General features: G+C 38.4%; 1 protein-coding gene across 8 annotated transcripts in view; it reads right to left on the bottom strand.

The window, feature by feature from the left end:
• BIN1 (bridging integrator 1) overlaps positions 1 to 20,374 on the bottom strand; it is a 118,764-nt gene extending 98,390 nt beyond the window's left edge. For all 8 annotated transcript variants that reach the window (XM_015831245.1, XM_015831209.1, XM_015831202.1 and 5 more), the window contains exon 1: positions 20,132 to 20,374. In XM_015831245.1, the coding sequence (XP_015686731.1) occupies positions 20,132 to 20,212 (81 nt within the window). In that variant the 5' untranslated portion in view covers positions 20,213 to 20,374. The remainder of the gene's footprint in view (positions 1 to 20,131) is intronic.
• Positions 20,375 to 20,648: the final 274 nt, after the last annotated feature.

Genomic DNA, 20,648 nt, shown 5'->3' with positions numbered 1-20,648 from the left:
TTATTATTATTATTATTATTATTATTATTATTATTATTATTATTATTATTATTATTATTATTATTATATTCAAAGTGGGGATCAAGGAAGTCATCATTAATTCAAAACAGAGTAAGATACAATAGCAAACTTGGAAGAAAAGGTTATTCCTAGCATATATTTTATTCAGACTTTCTAAGGTTTTCAGAGCCAAGCTCTACAGATATTCAAATACTAGCCTATTAACTGTTTTAACCCTCAGGGCCAGAATAGCATCGTTTAATTCAGCTTGCATCAATGTCACATTCCATGCCCTGTAACTCCACAACATTGTAAGTATCTGGCATTTGGGTAGCATTTAAGATGGCTTAGTGAAACACTATCTATAGCTAGCTGTAACCCTAGCAAGAGCACTGCAAGCAAAAAATAGTGCAGCTTCCACACGCTCCACATCCCTACTTCTCGGGGAAGAAAAACAGCCATTAAATCCCTTCTCTCTTTGCAAATTATATATACACAGCATCTTGTTTTGATTCTTCGGTATGAAATGGCCACAGGTGCAAAGAGGAGGGACTGGACTGGAACAGAAAATAAGAGACTGAGTAGAAAAATAGTGATCCTCAGTCCACACTGAATTGATGTACAGAAGCAGAAAGTAGAAATGGAATGGAGAATACTCAGGGCTTTTTTTGTCATAGAACGCCCAGAACAGAGTTCCGGCACCTTTTTGGGATGGAACCTTGTAGGGTAAGCAAGGCAGGTTGCATAATGTGTGTGAGTTCCGGCACCTTTTTTTTTTTTTTTTTTTACAAAAAAAGCACTGAGTATACTCATACTGGAGAGTGATCTTAAGGGAGGTTCCAGAAGGGCGTTGGACCCCATGTGTTTCATTCATTTATAAACAATCTGGAATTAAAGTTGAGCATCATCAGCAAAGTGAGTCAGATTTGCTGATGATACATTTCTCAAGGAGTCAAATCAAAGAGATTCTGGGCTTGTTTCAAAGTAAGCAAGGATTGTTTCATAGTAAGAACTTTATATATATACACATATACATTAATGGGAACTGAGCTGGCAATGAGTGATCAGAAAAAAAGATCTTGAAGTTATGCTCAACAGCTCAGTGAAAATATCAGTGCAGCATGACTATTTAAAAACACAGTAAAGAAAGCATGAAGAATATATTGCTTCTGAAATGCTTTCCAATCCATGTATTAGTTAAGGGCTATAGGAAGCACCAATATTTTATTCTGGGTAATGAAGTTTAGTACCTGTTGGTATGTATGTTTCTGCTCTCCTGTCATTTTGTATTTGTATGTGTTTATGTCTATGTACAGACTAAGAAGGGCAGCAAGAGCAGTGTACATACTGCTCAGTGATACATAACTAGGAAGGAGGCATGATGACAGTCTTCTAAGCCACTATCCAACTGTCCCTCCCATAGGGGTGCATTGTAGAAATTTTTCAGGAACTCTTCTCCACAGCTCCCAGATATATCTAGTGTGTCTTTCTCAAACCAAATGGGTCTTTAGCTGGCTTCTTCCCTCATATCAAACATGGTCCCAGTCAGTTCAGCTGTCAGAAAGTTACTGTGCTAACAGAGAGCTGGGCAAACAGACAGATTCCCAAAACCCTTTACATGATTTCTTTCTGAGGATCCACAGGGATAGAAAAAAATAGAAAGCATTACAGTTGGCCTTTGATTTACAACATTTATTTAGCAACCATTTGAAATTGCCATGGCACTGAAAAAAGCGACTTACAACCTGTCCTCCCACTTAAAAACCACTGCAGCATCTCGGACTTCAGGTTTTGTGCCCGCAGCGCATGGCCGTTCAAGAGCGGACCTCTGCTCCCCACGGCTAGTTTCTTCCTGCTTGGGGGATCCTAGATGGGTCCAAAGTTGCCCTGGAGAGGTGACCGTGAAGGAGGGGTGCCCCGTTGATCACAAAATGATGGCAGTTGCTTCACTTGATCTGGGGAAACCCCTCCAAATCTGACAGGAGAAAGGCTAAAGTGAGATCAGTGTCTAGCCCAAGCTGCTTGCAGCTGAAGTCCCAGAGCACGAACCTAAACATTGGTGAACAGCGTGCTTGGAATTGGTGAGAATACTGATCTTCTTTCTTCTATCTACTATCTAAATCCTTGAAAAGATCCCCAAAGCAAGAAAACCTCCAGAAGTGAAGGGAGGGGATTATATCCCCATTCCCTTACAGATGGAAGCAGTGAATTAATATTAAAGGAGGGAAGAGATATATTAAAATTTGTTTTTAAATACTTCAGTCTGGACAAATTTAGGAACTAAAAAATTGTCAAGATTATAACCTAATTTTTTTTTGATGGAATTATAAAAATATATAACAAAAATAACTTTTTGATTGAAAGAAAAACTGAAAAAAGAAATAACTGCTGACATCTAGTGGAGACTCAGAGAATAGAACATTAACAATAAGGATTCAGAAATTGGCAAAATGCCTATAAACAAAGAAAAAGTTGTTCCTTTGAATTGCAAATAACCTTGAGAGCCAGCTATAAGATTAAAAAGTGTTTGAAAGAAAAAAAAAACCTGAAGTGTTGCTTAAATCTAAGAACTGTTTATGGAAAAGAAAAACCTTGGCTTTTTGGCTAATCTTTTAGAGGAGAATCTGTAGGAACGGTTTAAAGTGGCTTAACATACTGAACTGTAATTTTGACTGACTGATAAATTGACTTTTGAATTAAAACATCGATGAAAGATTATTTGAAGGGGGGAGACAACATGGATATCATATACGTATCAAAAACTGACAGGATGCCACATTCAATATTTTCTCCTGAAGGACATAGCCTGGAAAATCAAGAGCCTCCAGAAGCAATACTTCAAGGCAAGATAAATACTTTCCAAGATGAAATATATGTAATGTTAGGACAAATACAAATGACAATAGACAAACCACGAGGAAATCCGAAACAACTTTGATGATTTAAATATTTCCAATCTAAATTTACAATTAAAAAACACCCAGGAAATAACAACAAAGGCACAAATAAATCAGACAGCAGACTACAAATTAGAAAAGTATGATCAAATTGATGAAACAACAAAGTAAAAGAATTACAATTTGACACAAACAGGAAAAAAAATCTTCAAGGTTCTGATACAACAAGAAAAATGGAATTATCAGAACCATTAAAGTTTGGGAGACAGAAAGTACCGATATTTATCTTACTTACTTCATCTTTTGTATTCCCAACAACATTTGTAAAAATACAGGAATTGCTGGGTAAGCAGATTACATCAACTTGGAAAATTACTCGGCAAAAGAAGAAGACCAGAGATAGATACAAGAGATTTGACTCGCCCTATCAAATGGACTATTACATGAATAAACATTTGTTTGAATATGGCTAAAAGAACAGAGAATTTTGAACACAAAGGGGCCTTATAACAAGAAGGATAAAAGATTTAAGTAATATGGTATGATTTATAATATATGAAATGTTAAAATAGTAGGTTGATATAACTTTTATTAATATATAAGTGAAATATAAACTGATTAAAAAGGATGTTATATCTAGATATTATAAGAGATAAAAAGTATAGTATTTTTATAATGCATTATATAAAATATTGGGAAGATGTACCTAAATGGGAAAATTTGGACAGTTAGATGACTAATATGAAGAAATTATGACTAATAAGAATTGGATTGAATATAAGGGAATTTAAGCGAACAAAAATTATAAAAATAGGATGTATGCTGAACTAATGAGATGATAGTTATGAGAATAATATAAGCTGAAAAAATGTTATATATACAGATTATTATTATTTGTATAAATATAAAAATGCCTATATCTAATCATTTATATATTGAAAATATTAAGAATTATATTTTGGCTAAGGTTGAAGAAGGAGAATACAAACGGGAGAAGGGAAGATCAAAGAAATGTATCATTAATTAATATATTAATTATGGAATTATCAAATTTAATTATTATTGATTGTTAATTATTATTGTCCTTTTTTATTGTTAAAATATAAACCAAGACAACACGCTGTACACCAGGCACTGGAGATTGTTATAGTTAAAAACTAATAAAAAATCTATAAAAATAAAAATAAAAACCACTGCAGCATCTCTGTGTGATCAAAATCCAGGCGCTTGGCAACCAGGATGTATTTACAATGGTTGCAGCATCCTGGGGTGATTTGACCATGGTGATTTGCTTAAACATCTTGATAAAAAGGTTGTAAAATCAGGTGGGACTCATATAATTGCATCACTTAGCAAGAGAAGTTCTGGCCCCAATTGCAGTTGTAAGTTAAGGACTATCTGTAAAACATTGGGTTGGGAATTAAAATGTGTATTGTTTTTACTCTGTGGAAAAACTTTTTTTAATTGTGTATGAATGTATGCATGTATATAGAAAGGGCAACCAAAAATAAAATCACAGACATTAGGATGTTTTAGCTTGATGAAAAAGAAAAAATGTAATAGAGGCACATAAAATCATTCAGGTAATGGAAAAAATAGAGAAAAGTTGATGATTCTAATTTCTTATTTCTTATTTGGATTATTTAAATTTGATCTTACTGCATTTATTTATAATTAGCTTTGGCATCTGGTTTATATTTCCATTGCAGTAGTTTTTGTGCAGTTGTACTTTTAGATGGTTGCATTTTACTGCATTGTTCTAATTTTGTAGTCTGTTCTTTTTAAAGTCCTGAGCAAGGAGACCTTTTCTCAACCATCTCAAAGTCCTTTGAATAACTGTCATATTACTGTCAAAATTTCTATTCTCTCCTTTAAAATACTTCATGGGTGAATCAGGATCACTGTTCAGTAATACCCCTCTACTTTATCAAAAGCTTTGCATGAGTATTCTCCACCCTAATATTCACTACTGAAGATTCCATATGATACATTCATTTACTCAGCAACAGGCTGTCCCATAGTTATAGCAACGCATAGAAGGTAGAATAGATTATCTTATGATATGTAATAATTTATAATGAATCTTATCAGTTAAATATGAAACTGCAGGTGAAGGGCCTTTCCTTCCTTGCACATAGCCAAAGTACAAACATGCATTGGAGATATTTTTTTTTTGCAGTGTCCTCATGATGTTGCCTACATTCTTTGATGTACTGGGGTTAAAACCATGTTTTTCTCTTAGGCCAATATCAACCAAAAGTAGCCACAGGATACATAAAAGCTGTTGTGTTCTGCCCTCCATCATTTCAGAGGCAAAGCCAAGAGACCTGGTGGGATTTGAACAGCATTTATTAAACATTTCAGACTGGTGTAGACATGCCCTCTGCTTTCTGCTTAGGATCACCTGTTGTTTCTTTAAAGGGCAGGACACAGGAAGCCTCTCTTGGTGGTTTGTTGGAAAGGAATAATAGCACTGCTGTGTTTTGCAGTTCTGTAAAAGTGGTTTAACACTATGGTTCTTACCAATGTAGTTCCACCTTGTAACAGCAAAACAGTGGGACGATGGGATCGACTCACTAGCCTATTCCCTCCTGACCAGAACACAGAAAATCTGGAAGACCTCATTTATTCCATATACAAGAAAGGAAAGGAAAGAAAGAGGAGAGAGATTCTAAATAAAAGTATTCATTGCGATTCAGCTCCTTGAATCACAATGTTTTGATCTTCTTAATTTATTAATCTATAAATAGGGTAAGGAGGAGGAGGAGGAGGAGGAACATAGAATGGGCCAAGAGAAGATGCGTAAGTTCTACAACCAGCTTGCCCCATTCCAGCTGCAATGTCATAATTGGCAAGTGTTCATTCTTTGTATAGGTTCTCCTGCTTGAGCAGGGGGCTGGACTAGAAGACCTCCAAGGTCCCTTCCAGCTTTATTTTATTCTAAAAGAGAGCAGAAAAGCTCAAGGAGCCAGTCAACCCCTTTCATGCCCATTTCTAACACAGGCCATCAGCTTTCAGCAGCAACTTAGAGGAAACACATAAGGGCTGGACAGGGGTCAACAATTATACTAGTTCATCCTAGTATAATTTTCTGCCAATTCAAGCATGGGGAAAGTCCTAGGTGTGCCCCCACTATACATAAAAACATATGATTTCAGGTTTTCAGATTCTAAGGGGAAAAGTCCTCTAAATTTGTTAAAAATATAAAATAAAGACAGGACAATATCAATCAAATAAGGGACATATGGAATTTAAAAAGCTATTTTTGTTTCGCAACAGCTTTTCGGATACTAAATAAGTCATAAAAGAAACTGAACAATATTAACTTATTAACAGCTCAGCTATTTTCTAACACATTTTTCAAAAAAGGAATGATCAGTCTAGATGTCATTGCTTTAATTAGAATTTTAAATGGATTTTTAAAAACGTTTTATTACATATAAGAAAGAGGACAAGATCTACACTGAAGTTTCTTTATATGAGGAACATTATATGAGGTAATGTTCATAACAATGAATATATTATCCACAATATATAGAATATGTGCCTTATGTTTGAACAACACAGAAATGTGGTAAACAAGACAGAAGGAACAGGTTATTTCAGAATTGTCAAGTGTATTGTTATTAAATAGAATCCTCCTTTGTGGGATTCAAATGTTCCCTGTTTGGCTTTTTGAAAGTCCATTAGTTACTCAGGAATTTAACCAAATGCTTTTTTGCAACTTAATATCATCAGACATGCGCACTGAGAACAGATTTTAAAAATAGTTTCCTGCCTTTTAAATCCCTTACTCTCGGGATAAGTCAAAGCACATAGTAGCATTTCTAGCAACACTTTCCCTCTGAAATGATGTTTTGCCAGTCTGATGCCACTACGAAGAGATTTCTTTCCTTATTTTATTTTCTTCGCTGCTCAGTAGCAACCCATTCATCCAGGGCATTCAAAGAGAGATGTAGTTGGTCCATTGTAATCTGACGTGTTCATTGTAAACTAATACTGAAATCTAGGTTTCCCAAGGCACAAATTCACATTTTCCATTCACAGTCCTCCCAAATCGTATTCTATAGAGCAGGGGGTGTCAAACTGCCGGCCCGCGGGCCGGATGCATCATAGCAAAATCACACCTACCCCATTGCCGCAATGGCAAAAAAGTTGCAATATGTCGCGATATGTCACGTGACGTTGCAAGTTTGACACCCCTGCTATAGAGAGATTGCCAATAGGCTTCTGAGAGCAATTCAGGGTGCTGATTGCCTATAATGTAAATCCCTTCCTGTCACAGGAGCTGGTATTCTATGGTTTCTGCCTGGCCTATATTAACGGGCAGATTTGGTATGCTCCAGGTACTGTCCATTAAGCAGTGCCACCTGATGGGATCTAGGAAGTGTGCCTTCCCTGTTGCAGTGTTTGCCCTCTGGAATACTGTTTCTCTCCAAATATGCCTGGCCCCCACCATGGCTATGTTTGAAAGAATAGGTTTAGAATAGGCACTGTGTCTCTCTCTTAATGATTGCTTTATTCTGAAGTTTGGGTGAGGTTTTTGTTGTTATTGTTTTAATGATATTCTATGTACTGTTACCACCCAGAGTCATTAAAGACATGGGTGCCCTTATAAAATTCCAAAATAATAAATAAACAGGGATCACAATCGGATCATTGCTGTGTTAAATATTTGCAACCTGCAGAAGTGTAAGACTTTTACAGTTATAAAATTAGCATACTTGAAATGCATTGCTGACTCTAAAACTGTGAATATGTACTGTCAAAATGAAATTTATACTTAACAATTGTGTACTTATATCACCCCATTATAATAGCTATAGTTATCTTAAAAATAGCAATAAAATTCAATCTAACAATTAAAAACAAAATGCCAGTTTGCCAACACAAACAAAAAAAATATTGACTATTCCTGAAAAAAAACTATTTTTAACAATAAAGTGAGATTCAGATGAAGTTCTAATGTTAATTTAATTAAAAGCTAAACCACTAGCAATCCCACTATTAGATAATATCAAGAGACAACTTGCATATAAATAGCATTTAAAAAAAAACCTTAGATATTTATAACATGAACAAAATAACTGCAGGGCTATATAAAGATAAGAAACAAAAAGGAAAGGAGACAAATAATTACACAAAATATAATATACAGAAAAAGCAAGTGTATGTGTGTGATTTATATATGTGTATGTGATTTATGTATATACATAATCAGTGCTTTTTTTGTAAAAAAAAAAAAAAAAAAAAGTGCTGGAACTCATATATGTCATACAGCCCGCCTTGCCTACCCTACAAGGTTTATCTTTGTAGTTGAAAAAAAAACCCTTCAATTTTTAGTGTATCTAAAAGACTAGGATTTTGTTCAAGGTAAGGTAATACTATTAATGTTACCATGCGCTGTGTGGCTTTAAATTACAAAAAGGCATTTTATTAATCTTTTGGGACATTTACCACTGGCATACCCATTTAGTTTAATGAGTGGAAATGTCAGTTTTCTATGTGGAATGAAATTGGCCCAATAAAACAAAATTTGGTTGCTTATAAAAGATTGAATTATTTTTAAGAAGTTGTCAAACAAGGTGGAAAAAGTTACATTTGGGGTTTAATATGGATATTGACTTGAAACAAATTAAAGTTGAAATTTTGTCAATGAACAGATTACTTTTAATTTACCTTTAAGTTAAACCCAATTTAATAAATAGATCTGATTAAACCTCATACTGTAGGTCTACCTTTACATCTGACCAATACATAATTAATATATATTATTATTATTAATACTACCTCCAAATCACAAGACATTGGCTTTATTCTTATTTTTCCCCCTGCAGTTTGAATATAAAGTATAAAAGACTAAAAAGAGATTTTCTTGGGCATCCCAGCCTTTGAACTACCCAAGGAACCGAAACAGCAAAGTTTCGCTGTCAGGCAAGCTTCCATGCCAGCCACCTTTCTTTCCTCTCGCTTCTCTTCTTTTTAACCTCACACACACCCCACCTTCTGTAAGGGAAGGCAAACGGCTCACTCACCCTCTCGTGAAAGATGCCCTCCATGTTTATGTGTCTCCCACCGCCACCATCAGCTTCCACACCACATGGTCCGACCCAGCAATCAAGCCACGCTCTGGCTGTGGTGCTCCAGCACCTCATGGCTCCTCCTAGAGGAGGCAGACAGCGCCGGAGGAGACCCCGTTTGCACCATACCGCCAGCAGGGCATTTTCAAAAGCAAACGAGGATAGGAAGGGCAACAATAGGAAAAGAACACAACTCTGGAAAATCCGTTGAAAAAAAGGTGCCGGAACTCTGTTCCGGTGCGTTCTATGACAAAAAAACCTCTGTACATAATATATTTGTATATTTTTGTGTCTGTATATGTATTGTATGTATGTGTGTGGGTATACACAAACATACTTTTATAACTTTATGTCAGGCACAAGAAATCAAGAATCAGGGTTGTTCAGAAGAGTGCAAGTTTATTCCACGCTATTTCTAAACAAGAACCTGAACCACTAATGGTCAAGCCAAATTGGCTGGACTTCAACGGCTGGACTTAGATCTCTTGTGGGCCCAAAGGGACTGATGATATGCTTGACCCTTCCCTCAGGCTCAGCTTGGTCATCTACAATTTACAATTCATTGTTTCTGGACACAATTAAGAAGACTAATAAATTTCACCTGGTGCTTCAGTAAAACGACTCTGAAGCTTAATTCTGCACTGAGGAGAATTCGATTTAGAGACAAAGTTCAAGATATAAGGAATAACATGATACTGCAATATCCTCAAGCAACTAAAGGTTCTGGAATCATGAGATTAAAAGTCTCAAGAGGATTATGCAAATAAGATGTAAGTGAAAGACCAGTGTATGCAGATAAAATGTAAGTGAAAGACCAGTGTATGCAGTATGCCAGATCTCCTTCATACATGAAAGTAATCAATCTTCAGACTTGTGGGAGTTATTAGAATTTGTAAATGATTCATTAACTAGATTCAAGTACAAAATATTTATAATTAAAATTAAATAATTCTGATCCCAGGAATCTGTTCTGAATAACAGAACTGGACAGAATTCAAAATGCTTATTTTACATATCAGGCGCCACTCAAAAGGTGGAATGGAACTAAAATCCAACAGCTTGAAGGAGTGGGTGTATTCCCTCAGAGATTCAGTTGGCTGGCTCCCATATTATGACTAATACAGTAATAAGCTGATAAAAAGTGAATTATTTTGCAGAGCCTATGCAGGATCACTTTCCTAAAAACTACTTGGATGAACTTAACTTGCCTTTTCATTTGATAATAATTAAGCAGATAACTCCTGTGATCTCTGTATTTCAAGAGCAAGTCCAGGGTAGGTCTGAGTTAGGCAGTACCAAAATCAAATCAAATAAATTATATTCTATTTGTATTCCACCCAGTGCCTCATCTCAAGAGATAGGCAGCCATATAAATATGATAAATATTATTTTGCACCTGTTTCTCTTTATTGCTTTATTTGACAACCTGCCTCCCCTCACCTTTATGCAGGAGGGCCAGTTTCAAATTTTCTCATAGTTTTGCATTGATTTTGTTTATCATTGACTATGTGAAAACTGACTCTTACGCATCTCTAATTACCCCAAGTTTGTTTCTATTTTGCCAGTAGAACTAGGGAAAGTGGTTGGAAATAGTCATTTACTTCTATTTTAACCTAAAATCAAATCTGCTTGAAAATAATTATTATCTAATTATCTAGATCTACCCTCTGCATATTCTTCATAAAAACACATTTTCTGATTAAACTTGTAATCAATTGCTAAAATATTTACATTCCTTGGTTTTCAAAGGGGGTAGGCAAATGTAAGTCAATAGCAGCTAAAAAGAAATCTACAGAATTAAATCCACAGATTATCAATATTTCTGAAGTTGGAAGTTGTCTTCTTTTTTATTAAGTGGTCAGTTACAAAAATATCACAAAGATAATATATTTAGGGGGGATCATTTTTCCCAGAAGCATTCCCAAAGGACATATGCTTCTGTTGCCAAAGCTAAACTAAATGCACTTCTTTTTTACTATCCTCTTTTATAAACTCTTCTAACTCCTTTTCATTATTAAGTGAAATGTTATATTCCACTTACATAATATAGCAAACAAATAGAAACCAGCACATATATTCTCTTAATGAGGAATATTTTTGAAAATTTGAAATAAGATAAATAATTGCTCTTTTCTTGTTTATGCACAATAATCAGCCCACTTGAGCCATCAATTTCCTTTGCTCTATTGACAGCACAGACTATTTTAAAATATTCAAAATCCCTATATGCTCCTGGCAATTTATTTCTTATTTTCCACTTATATGAAACAATATTCTATATGCATGACAAATAGCTTCTGCTGTGACCATACACTTTTCTGAATTTTACAGAGGCCTAATACTGAGCTATAGAACATCATTCAATTTTTCTTCTGCTACCACTTTCAGCCCAAGTTTCATGAATTGTAAAAATTCTTAATTCCATACATTTGGTGGCTAGAGTTGATGTCTTACAAAGAGCGATACAAATCAGTGCAGCAGCACCAATTTTGTCACAGTCAAAGCAGTGGTGGGTGTGCAATCTGGCTCAATTTTTCTCTTAAGAGAAAAGACAGAAGGGCCATTTTCTTGTTTTATAAATTATCGTAATAACAGAAGCCTCAGCTTCTCCTTTGAAAATAAGGGTAATGATTCGCCTCACTGTAATCAATTTGATTTTATACAAAACTTCCACACTGAGAAAGGCATGGTGTGTTCACCAAACAGGATGCCAGCAGGCTAATCTAGGGAATGTAGGTCGGACCATGTGGCACACAGACCTCTTTCAAAGGAGAAATTGACACTGCTTAATGCCTGAGATAGACTTCTGCCTCAAGGCAGGTTTGGCCCCACCCATTACTAACCTTTCTAGAATTCCACAGAATGACACATTGGATAGCATTCTTCTATGAGTCCCTCATAGAGCATTAAAAACTAGGTTGAAAACGCCTAGATTCCCATCTCCTTCCCATCTCACATCATGCTCAAAATTCTCTGAAGAGAACAAAATCTTTCTGACATTCAAAATTAAACCTACTGAGTCCTCTAGCACAGTGTATCTCAAGTTTGGCAGTTGTGGACTTCAACTTCCAGAATTTCTGAGCCAGTGTGCTGGCTGGGAAATTCTGGGAGTTGACGTCCACACATCTTGAGAAACACTGATATAGCAGAAAGTTTGGGGTTTTTTTTAAAGAAAAGGGCCAGTATCAGGAGAAAGTGTGACAGAAGTTATGCCAATTGTGCAAGAGACACTATCATGCGAAGTAATGAGAAGATTATTTGGAACAAAAATCATTGGGTTTTTTTTTTAAGCTCTTAATGTTTTCTTTAAATGGAACGGGTTTTAGGCATTGCTTATTCCTAGCAACTTTTAAAGATAATATGAAAATGTAAGAATAATGAAATCATTATTAGACAACTCCTCCAAAGATAGTGATTTTGTAATGTCTTACAATATCCATGGAACTCTCACTGAGAAAATGAAAAAAATGTTACTTTATATATGCAGAGGGAACACTGTGTCTAACAAAATATGAGTTATTAGTGCTACCCACAAATTCCAGCATAAATAAGCATTCAGAGGTGGAAACATGATAATTCTTAACCTATTATTTCCTTTACTCTAATGGATCTGAAAAAAACAGCTCTATATGCAAATTTCATTATTTTAGAAAAACACTACTCCATACCAAATATATTGATTTACTATAAATGCAATTAAGTAAAAAAAAAAAAAAGCACTTGGGTATATATTTGGTTTTCCATACTCAACACAAAGTTTGGAAGACTCTTGCACAAAGGCCATTAATTCTAAACAAAGTTGCAGTAACCTTGATAAACAACACTAGAAAAGAACCAAGAGAAATGTCAATATAAGGACCAAACCTACCTATTATGTGGCAGAAAATAACTTCTGTCTCAAACTGTTAATTTGTGGTAACGTTAATCCAGGACACCAATAGTTACTTTGAGCAGACACAAAATTTACTATAATATAACATAATGAAATAGAAGTTGAAACTATTCAAAGCCAGTCAAGAATTTCCTTGGGTGGTACAAAAGCAACTTAAAAGTGATATATCGTCATGAGCCATTTTTTAAGATATCATACGACTAACAGAAAAAAAGATAGTTTAGATATAAAAGTTATATTTCCAAATTAGCTTTGTCCCATCAGATTCCTCTTGTACATCAAATATATAAAGACTATATCAGTCTTTCCAGTTTGGTGCCTTCCATGTGTATTAAACTGCAATTATCTGACTTTTTATCCTGATGATCGTACTGACAAGGAATTCTAGTAGTCAAAAGGCATGCTAATTGGGCATTCTCAAAAATCTGCCATAACTAAAGGATGGGAAAAGCTGGTGTCAATTATATGAGCAGAAAGGTCAATAGACTGATTTGATGTATGGTAGAATTGTAAGAATTTTTAAGGAACTATTACTCTGCACCCAACCACTATTTACTTCATGTCTACGTCACATGTGTCAAACTCATAACATGTCGCGACATATCACGACTTTTTTTGCATTGCCAGAGCTGGGGTGGGCGCAGCATCCGTATGATGCAACTGGACCGCAGTTTGACACCCCTGATCTAGGTTGTTCAAGAAATACCCAAATACAGTACTGAATTCAGGGTTGACCTTTATGCACAGAAAGGAGGAACTGAGAGTTAGGAAAGGAAGGCATGTCTATTCCCTCCCATCACACACTGTTCCAGGAAATCCTTGAACTCTTATGAGCCCTTTCATTTATGCTCTGGAGCCAAAGCATGAAATCAAGAGCAGGAGATTGAAGTTGTTATATCAAATACCATTTTTTATATTTCATCTCCCATTATTCCTATATCTCATTGCCACCAAATTACAGGCAGCCATTCCAAGCAGCCTTGAGTTCCTATAAGACTTCTGACTAACCATCTGTGAATTGCAGAAATGAACATTTGCCTTCTGGATAAATATAGCAGAAATCTCCTGCATCTGTTACACAGATGACTAAAAAATTCAACCACCTGTCATTAATTTTGACGTAGTTACTATGAGCTACACTAGATGACTTCATTGTTTCATTTCTAGTCCATATTATAATTTATTTCAAATTTCTGTTTAATACAATCACTTTCAGAATTAAGTCCACAGTGATGTGGAGAGGTTTACAATGTTACGGAAAGCCCAAATGCTCCTATAGCTGTGGTTTTCAATCTACGTGCCTAGGGAAATTAGAGATTCTTTCTAAGCATGATAATCAAAAATTCCTCATCCTCTCTCAATTTTCTCTAGAGTTGAGCTTGTTGGGATATACACTATATTTTCAAAGTCCATTCTCAAGTGATGTAACAGCACATAAAAGCATCCAAAAGGTCATAATAAACTGTTCCTATGCATTGCTAATTGCCAAGGAATATTCAGAAAACATTGTATTATATTCTGCCTTCCTCTGCTGTACAACATGAACTAGAACTCTGCAATACCATGGCAGGAACAAGTGATAAAACAAGCATCAGAATCAACATGCAAGTATGCAACGGCTTGATGTGCACCATGATATCACATACACTTCCAAATGTCATGATTTTGATGTAATCTCAATTTGGTGTGGATGTCTATGACAATACCCAGAGTAGATTATAGAATTTGCTGTAGGCAATTTAATTGGGGTATTCTTTGACAATAATGTTTGAGCATCATTATACTAAAAGCATATATTCCATCCCAAATCCATATCTTGATCTGTAAAGAGACAATAGAAAAGTAAAGGCTCAATTACACCTTAGTTCAGTAGACAACCCTGTATTTGAAACCCTATATTTGAATTCTTGGAAAGCTGAAAAGGAGAAAATACACAAATACATCCTTAGCTTTATTTTTGTGGAAAGTTTACCAAAGCCAAAGTTCTTAAAACGTTTACAAAATCATTTCACAATAATCAGTGATAGCATTCCAAGAACATGTTCACGGTCTAAAGCAGGGGTGTCAAACTCGCCACGTCACGTGGCGTGTCGCGAAGTATCGTGACTTTTTCCCCATTGCTGGAGCTGGGGTGGGCGTGGTTTCGGCATGACGCATCCGGCCTACGGGCCGGCAGTTTGACACCCCTGGTCTAAAGTAACCTTCTCCAATATGCATTAGGATTACATTTTCCAGAAATCCCAGCCAGCCATACCAAATGGGGTCCCAATCATTCTGGAAGACAATAGGTTATGGTAGAGAAGTAACTAGTACTAAGACACTCTTCACGCTAAAATATTCTATGAACTTAATTAATATCTTCATGAGAAAGCAGAGGTAGCTCTGCCGAAATCAACATGAAGTTTATCAAAGAAAACAGGGTGCAGATTAATCCTTAAACATTTCAGCTTCTATACAAATACCTTTGTATAATAAAATCATTTCCTTATTTTGCAATATATTTCACGAAGGATGACTCCCAGAATAAGACTCAATAAATCTGTAAAGAGTTTAAAACAGATGTTTCAGATCAACTTTCATCAGCTCCTGCCAGCATGACCAATGACCAGAAACTGTGTAAATGTAGTTCAAAACATCTGGAGGACATAAGATTACTTTTTAACTAAAGATTTACTTTTTAAGACACTCTTGTCAAGCACAACTCCCCAGTAACTACATAAACACATTTTTTCACAACAGAATGGAAATTGCTTGCTATTGTCTTCTTCTGAAATGTTTATTTATTTGATTGGTTATTAAATTAATATCCACTGCAAGTAATCAAGCAGTCTCTTTGTTTACAACAAGCAAAACATAAATAACTGCTGTGATTACATTTTAAAGCATTTATGGTACAAAATAAAAACAACTCAAACCACGAGAACGTAATAATAATCAAACTACCAATAATCAATTGATCAAGGGCATTATTTGCATTATTTGAATCTTCTTAAAGCATCTCAAACACTTCCATTTCAATTAACTTTCAGAAAATTAACAATGTGGGAGCAAGCCTGATTTCCATAAAATAGGCATCATCGCGGAAAAGCAATTATCTACCCATTTCAGCCCCATTGCTACATTCAAAGTAGGAAATCATCTCCCAGAACATACAAGTCAGGTTGGTCAGTTCTGGGCTGCCAAAGGCAGTCCTACAAGTATCCCCATCACAGGCCACATATGGCTCTGCAGGTAATAACCAACACTTTGGATTTTACCCAGAAACCAGAGGAAGATATTGCAGAACCCAAAGTATCAAAGTAATGTGATCATTGCAACCATAACTGGATCACTAATTCCTGAGCAACTGAAGCTTACGAGTGATCTTCAAAGGCAGTCCCAGGCAGAGCACTTTGCAAAAGTTCAGGTGAGCAATGATGGCAGGATGCATCACTGTTGCAAAATCTTCAGGTAGGGCTGCAATTGGCACATCAAAGAGAGTTGGGCACCTCTAGCTCACTAAATCATGAATCTGTTCTTTCAGGAGCAATATCATCCCCATCAAGAGACAACACCAGAACTGACAGAAAACTTTGATGTACAAACAATCTGTCTTGACAGGATTCAACCTCAATCTATTCCATGTCATCCAGATCACAACTGCGCCATAAGAGATGCCATAAGCTTTCTTAACGTAACTGTAATTTCCAACACCTCTCTATTGCTGGAAATAGTTTATAACAAGACCAGACAATCTATAGCCCTCCAGCTGTTGTTAAACTACAATTCCCTTTCCTCTAATATTTAGCTAGCCCATCTGCTGAGAATGGAATCACAAAATTCCTTTGCAAGACAAGCAGGAGAGCCTGGAACTGCCAGCTGTCTGCAAGGACAGCTGTTTGAAGTCAATTCAGTTAGCGCTTACAGACATCACCCCTTCACAAAAATCCAGAGAAGTCCAATGCAAGTCATGATAATATCCTGCATATCACCGTATCATTGCATAAATGTGTAATTTATGTCATTTGCACAATGAAATCATGATGCATGTGCCATCACTTCCCTACTCCCCAGACACCTCTAAACATACATTTTGTCTTCATGTTTGAAGTCCTGCCCCCATTGCTGTTGGAGGGTAGAAGTGAAGCATGAAATCATGAATAGGAATTTGGCAAAGGTCTTTCTCCAGGGTGAACACAGTTCCTGGCCATCTGGACAATTGGACAGTGAGATTTAGAAATTCCCCATTATTTCCTTCCCAAACCAAGATTTTTCATGCAAGAAAATCTCCAGGAAGGAAATACTGGCCATCCTCAGCAGGCCTCAAGAAGCCTTGCAGGGTCACACCCTGAACAGATGACTAGTGCCCAAGGGATGGAGAAAGTGTGATAGGACAACCAAAAGAAAAGGAAAACTTCCTCCTTATTCTACCAGGTTAGTTGCATGGTGTCTATTAGGCTTTGCCAGGATGGTCAAGTGTCTGTGAACAAAAACAGGATAAGACTCAACCAATGCCAGGATTAGTGTTTAGTGTTTATCATTTCACTACAGCAGTTGTGGAGGTCCAAAAGCCAAATAGCTTCAAATCATCCAATGAACAGTTCAGATAGTTGCACATTTGAACCTGGATCTCCCAAAACAAGGCTTGAATAGCAACAGCTGGTATAGAGACAAGAGACACAGTGTAGTGAATTAAATTCCATGCTCCCATTTATTAATCCTAATGGTCTGAGAGAGGGCTCCAGTGGTGAAATACAAGTAGTCCTCATCACCCCAATTGAGGCCAACATTTCTGTTGCTAAGAGAAACAGTTGTTAAGTGAGTTTTGCTCGCTTTTACAACCCTTCTCACCACAGTTAAGTGAATCACTGCAGCTGTTAAAATTAGTAACACAGTTGTTAAATGAATCCGGCTTCCCCATTGACTTTGCTTGTCAGAAGGTTGCAAAAGGGGATCACATGATCCCAGGACACTGAAACCGTCATAAATACAGGCCAGTTGCCAAGCATCTGAATTTTGATCACGTGATGCTGCAATGGTCGTAAGTGTGAAAAACAGTCATAAGTCACGTTTCCCAGGGCTGTTCAACTTTGAACGATCACTAAACAAACTGTTGTAAGGCGAGGACTCCCTGTATGCATTCTGCCCTTATTGAATGTCAGGCATAAAATGACTTTCCAGGACGGGGGGGGGGGGGAATCTAGAGTGTGTAAGAAAAGGCAGTTTAGAAGCTTGTTACTACTGCTGGGAGATTTGGGATGGGGGCGGCCGGTGAAATACAATCTGTCGTCCGGCCAGATCTGAAGGAGCAGAAAAATCAACCCGCTTGTCGCCCAACCAAAGACAACCAGCAACCCAGATCAAAACGGAGCGCGCGGTTTCTCCGCCTCTTCCCAGCGTTATGCAGCACTTCTGCTGCCCTTCCCCCTGGCTGACCGGTGCAGGCAGCCTCTTCACGGCCACAAGATGAGCGAGTCTGGTGGCTCCCACGGCCACCTTCCCCCCCCCACCCTCACTTGGGTCAACCCTTCCCCCCCCACCCTCACTTGGGTCAACCTAAGCTCCCGCAGAGCCTCTTCAGAAAGCCGCTTTTCCCAAATAAGCCCCTTCTCGCGGCCTGACCTCGCACCTCAAGTCAAAAGGGGAAAGTAAAAAAGGGCGGAGGGAAGAGAAGAGCCGGCTTTACTGGCAGCCGCCGGGATTGCTTCGCTCTCCGCTCAGGACACCAAAGCCTTCACTTCACACCTAAGGGGGACGGGGGAACGGAGCTTTCCCCGGGTTTCAAAGCCAGGAAAGGTCGTGGAGAAGCCTGGACTCGGGTAGTCAGGCTGCAAGGAACCCCCGGGGGCGGAGCCGGCAGTCCCAAGGCAGAAGCCGCGCTCCAGAGTCACTTCCAGGGGAAATTCCCCAGGGAGAATTTGCAATTGAAGCCTCCGCACCTTAAAGGAGAGAGGAAGAGGTGTGCGTGTGTGTGTGTGTGTGAGTGTGTGAAAAAAAAACAACTGACAAGACCAGAAGACGGGAAAGGGAAATCTCGCCCGCATTTCATCTGACGTAATTTTAGCCGCGGCCCGATCGGTTTTTAACCCTCAAAAGGTCGGCGATCTTTTGGCAGGGCAGCCCCATGTGTACGAAGCGGAGCTCGGAGGTGTTGGAGGCGAGGTCTTGGGGACCAGTCACAAGAAGCACCCTCTTTTTTTTTTCCCCCTCCAGCCGACCCGTTCTTAATCCCGTGCCCGAGGCCTTGCCGGTGAACTAGTTTGAGATTTAAACCAAAACGGGTAGCGGAGGCTCGCTCAGCTCCGCCCCGAGCCGCATTCATTCTCTCTCTCGCTTCGTCCGGAGCGTCCATAAATAGTCGCTGTCCTGCGTCAGTCAGGCAGCGCGCGAGCTTTTCTCCCTAATTTTTGCCTCGCTCCGAGCGCTGATCGCCAAAGCGGCAAGGGGAAGGGGGGGCTTCCTTCCCCTCCCACCCCCCGTTGCCGACGCCCCCGCGCGATGAAACAGGGCTAAAAAAAAAAAAAGAGGGATCGGATGATCGGGATTATCTTTTGATCTATACAGCAACGTGCGGAAAAGCGGGCGCCTAGAATAACCTTCGCCGCTCCGCCCCNAAAAAAAAAAAAAAAGACAACAACACTCTAATCGCAACGATCGAAATCCAACTCAAGATTCCCAACCTGGTGCTTTTTCCAGATGTGTTAAGACTACGGGCTTCCGACCCTTCCCCTCTGGCGCTTTTCGTCGCAATCGCCCCCATACGGATTTGGAAACAAGTCCCCCTCCCCAGTCTCGAGGTCTCCCCCACCCACCCATCCCCCGCCCCCGTGTCTTTGGGAACACGGGTGCAGGGGGCTTTCCGCCCGCGGATCTTTCCTCCTTCCCATTCTGCCCAGCACCAGGACCTCAAAGCGAGTGCAAAAAAAAAAAAAAGACAGAGAGAGCCAAAGCCAAAGCCCCCCCCAAAAAAAGCCCCCCAAAAGGCGGGTGTAACGTGGTGGAAGGCGAAGGCAGATAGACAACGTGGCTGAGCTGTCAATGTCAACGAAAGGAAGCATACGGCGTGGGGGGGGGGGTTTATTGGAGACTGGTGTATTAGGTTGCACCCCCCCCTTCCGTATTCCACATAACCACAGCAATCGCAACAGCACCCCCCCCCCTTTTTTTTTTCCCTCTCGGAGATGAGGAAGTGACCCCCCGCAAATGCTCGGGTTAGATTAGCCTCCGAGAGCCTTCCCCGTTATATTTTCCGGATTTTTCTCTCCTGCCAGCCCTTTCCTTACCTTCTCTTGGGCCCTGGTGAGCTTCTTCTGCATGTTGCTGGCTATTTTCCCTGCAGTGACTCCCTTGCCCATCTCAGCCATCTTGCCGTCCTTTTTTTTTTTTTTTTAATAATTTTATTTTAAATCTGTAGGACGGTGGTAAAATTAATCAGATTAAAGGAAGAGAAGAAAGGCTAGGAGCGGAAAAAATGGCCATGGCGCTCCTCAAAAGCTTAGGACCAAGAGGATACAGCCTTTTAAAGAGACAGTACAAAACAGGCTCGGCAGCGTCTTAAAGGAACAGAGCACCCTGGTTTGAGCAGGGCTGCCCAGGAAGGCTTCTGTCTGTGAAATGGGATATCGTTGATATGGGATAAAAATAATCAACCCGAGACAGAATCAGGATCCGATAGCGTTTAATTTTTTTTTTCAAGAATCTGACTGACTAATGGCAAACCTATTGGCATATGGATTAGGGCTTTTAAAATATATTTTAAGAAGGAATTTAAGAAGAATAACTACGTGTTTGTTTGTTTAG

The sequence above is a fragment of the Protobothrops mucrosquamatus genome, unplaced genomic scaffold (assembly GCF_001527695.2).
Source record: "Protobothrops mucrosquamatus isolate PMUCROS unplaced genomic scaffold, P.Mucros_1.0 scaffold_254, whole genome shotgun sequence".
In the NCBI taxonomy this organism is placed as follows: domain Eukaryota; kingdom Metazoa; phylum Chordata; class Lepidosauria; order Squamata; family Viperidae; genus Protobothrops; species Protobothrops mucrosquamatus.
The sequence above is the reverse complement of the archived record's forward strand: the minus strand, read 5'-3'. Positions and strand labels throughout refer to the sequence as shown.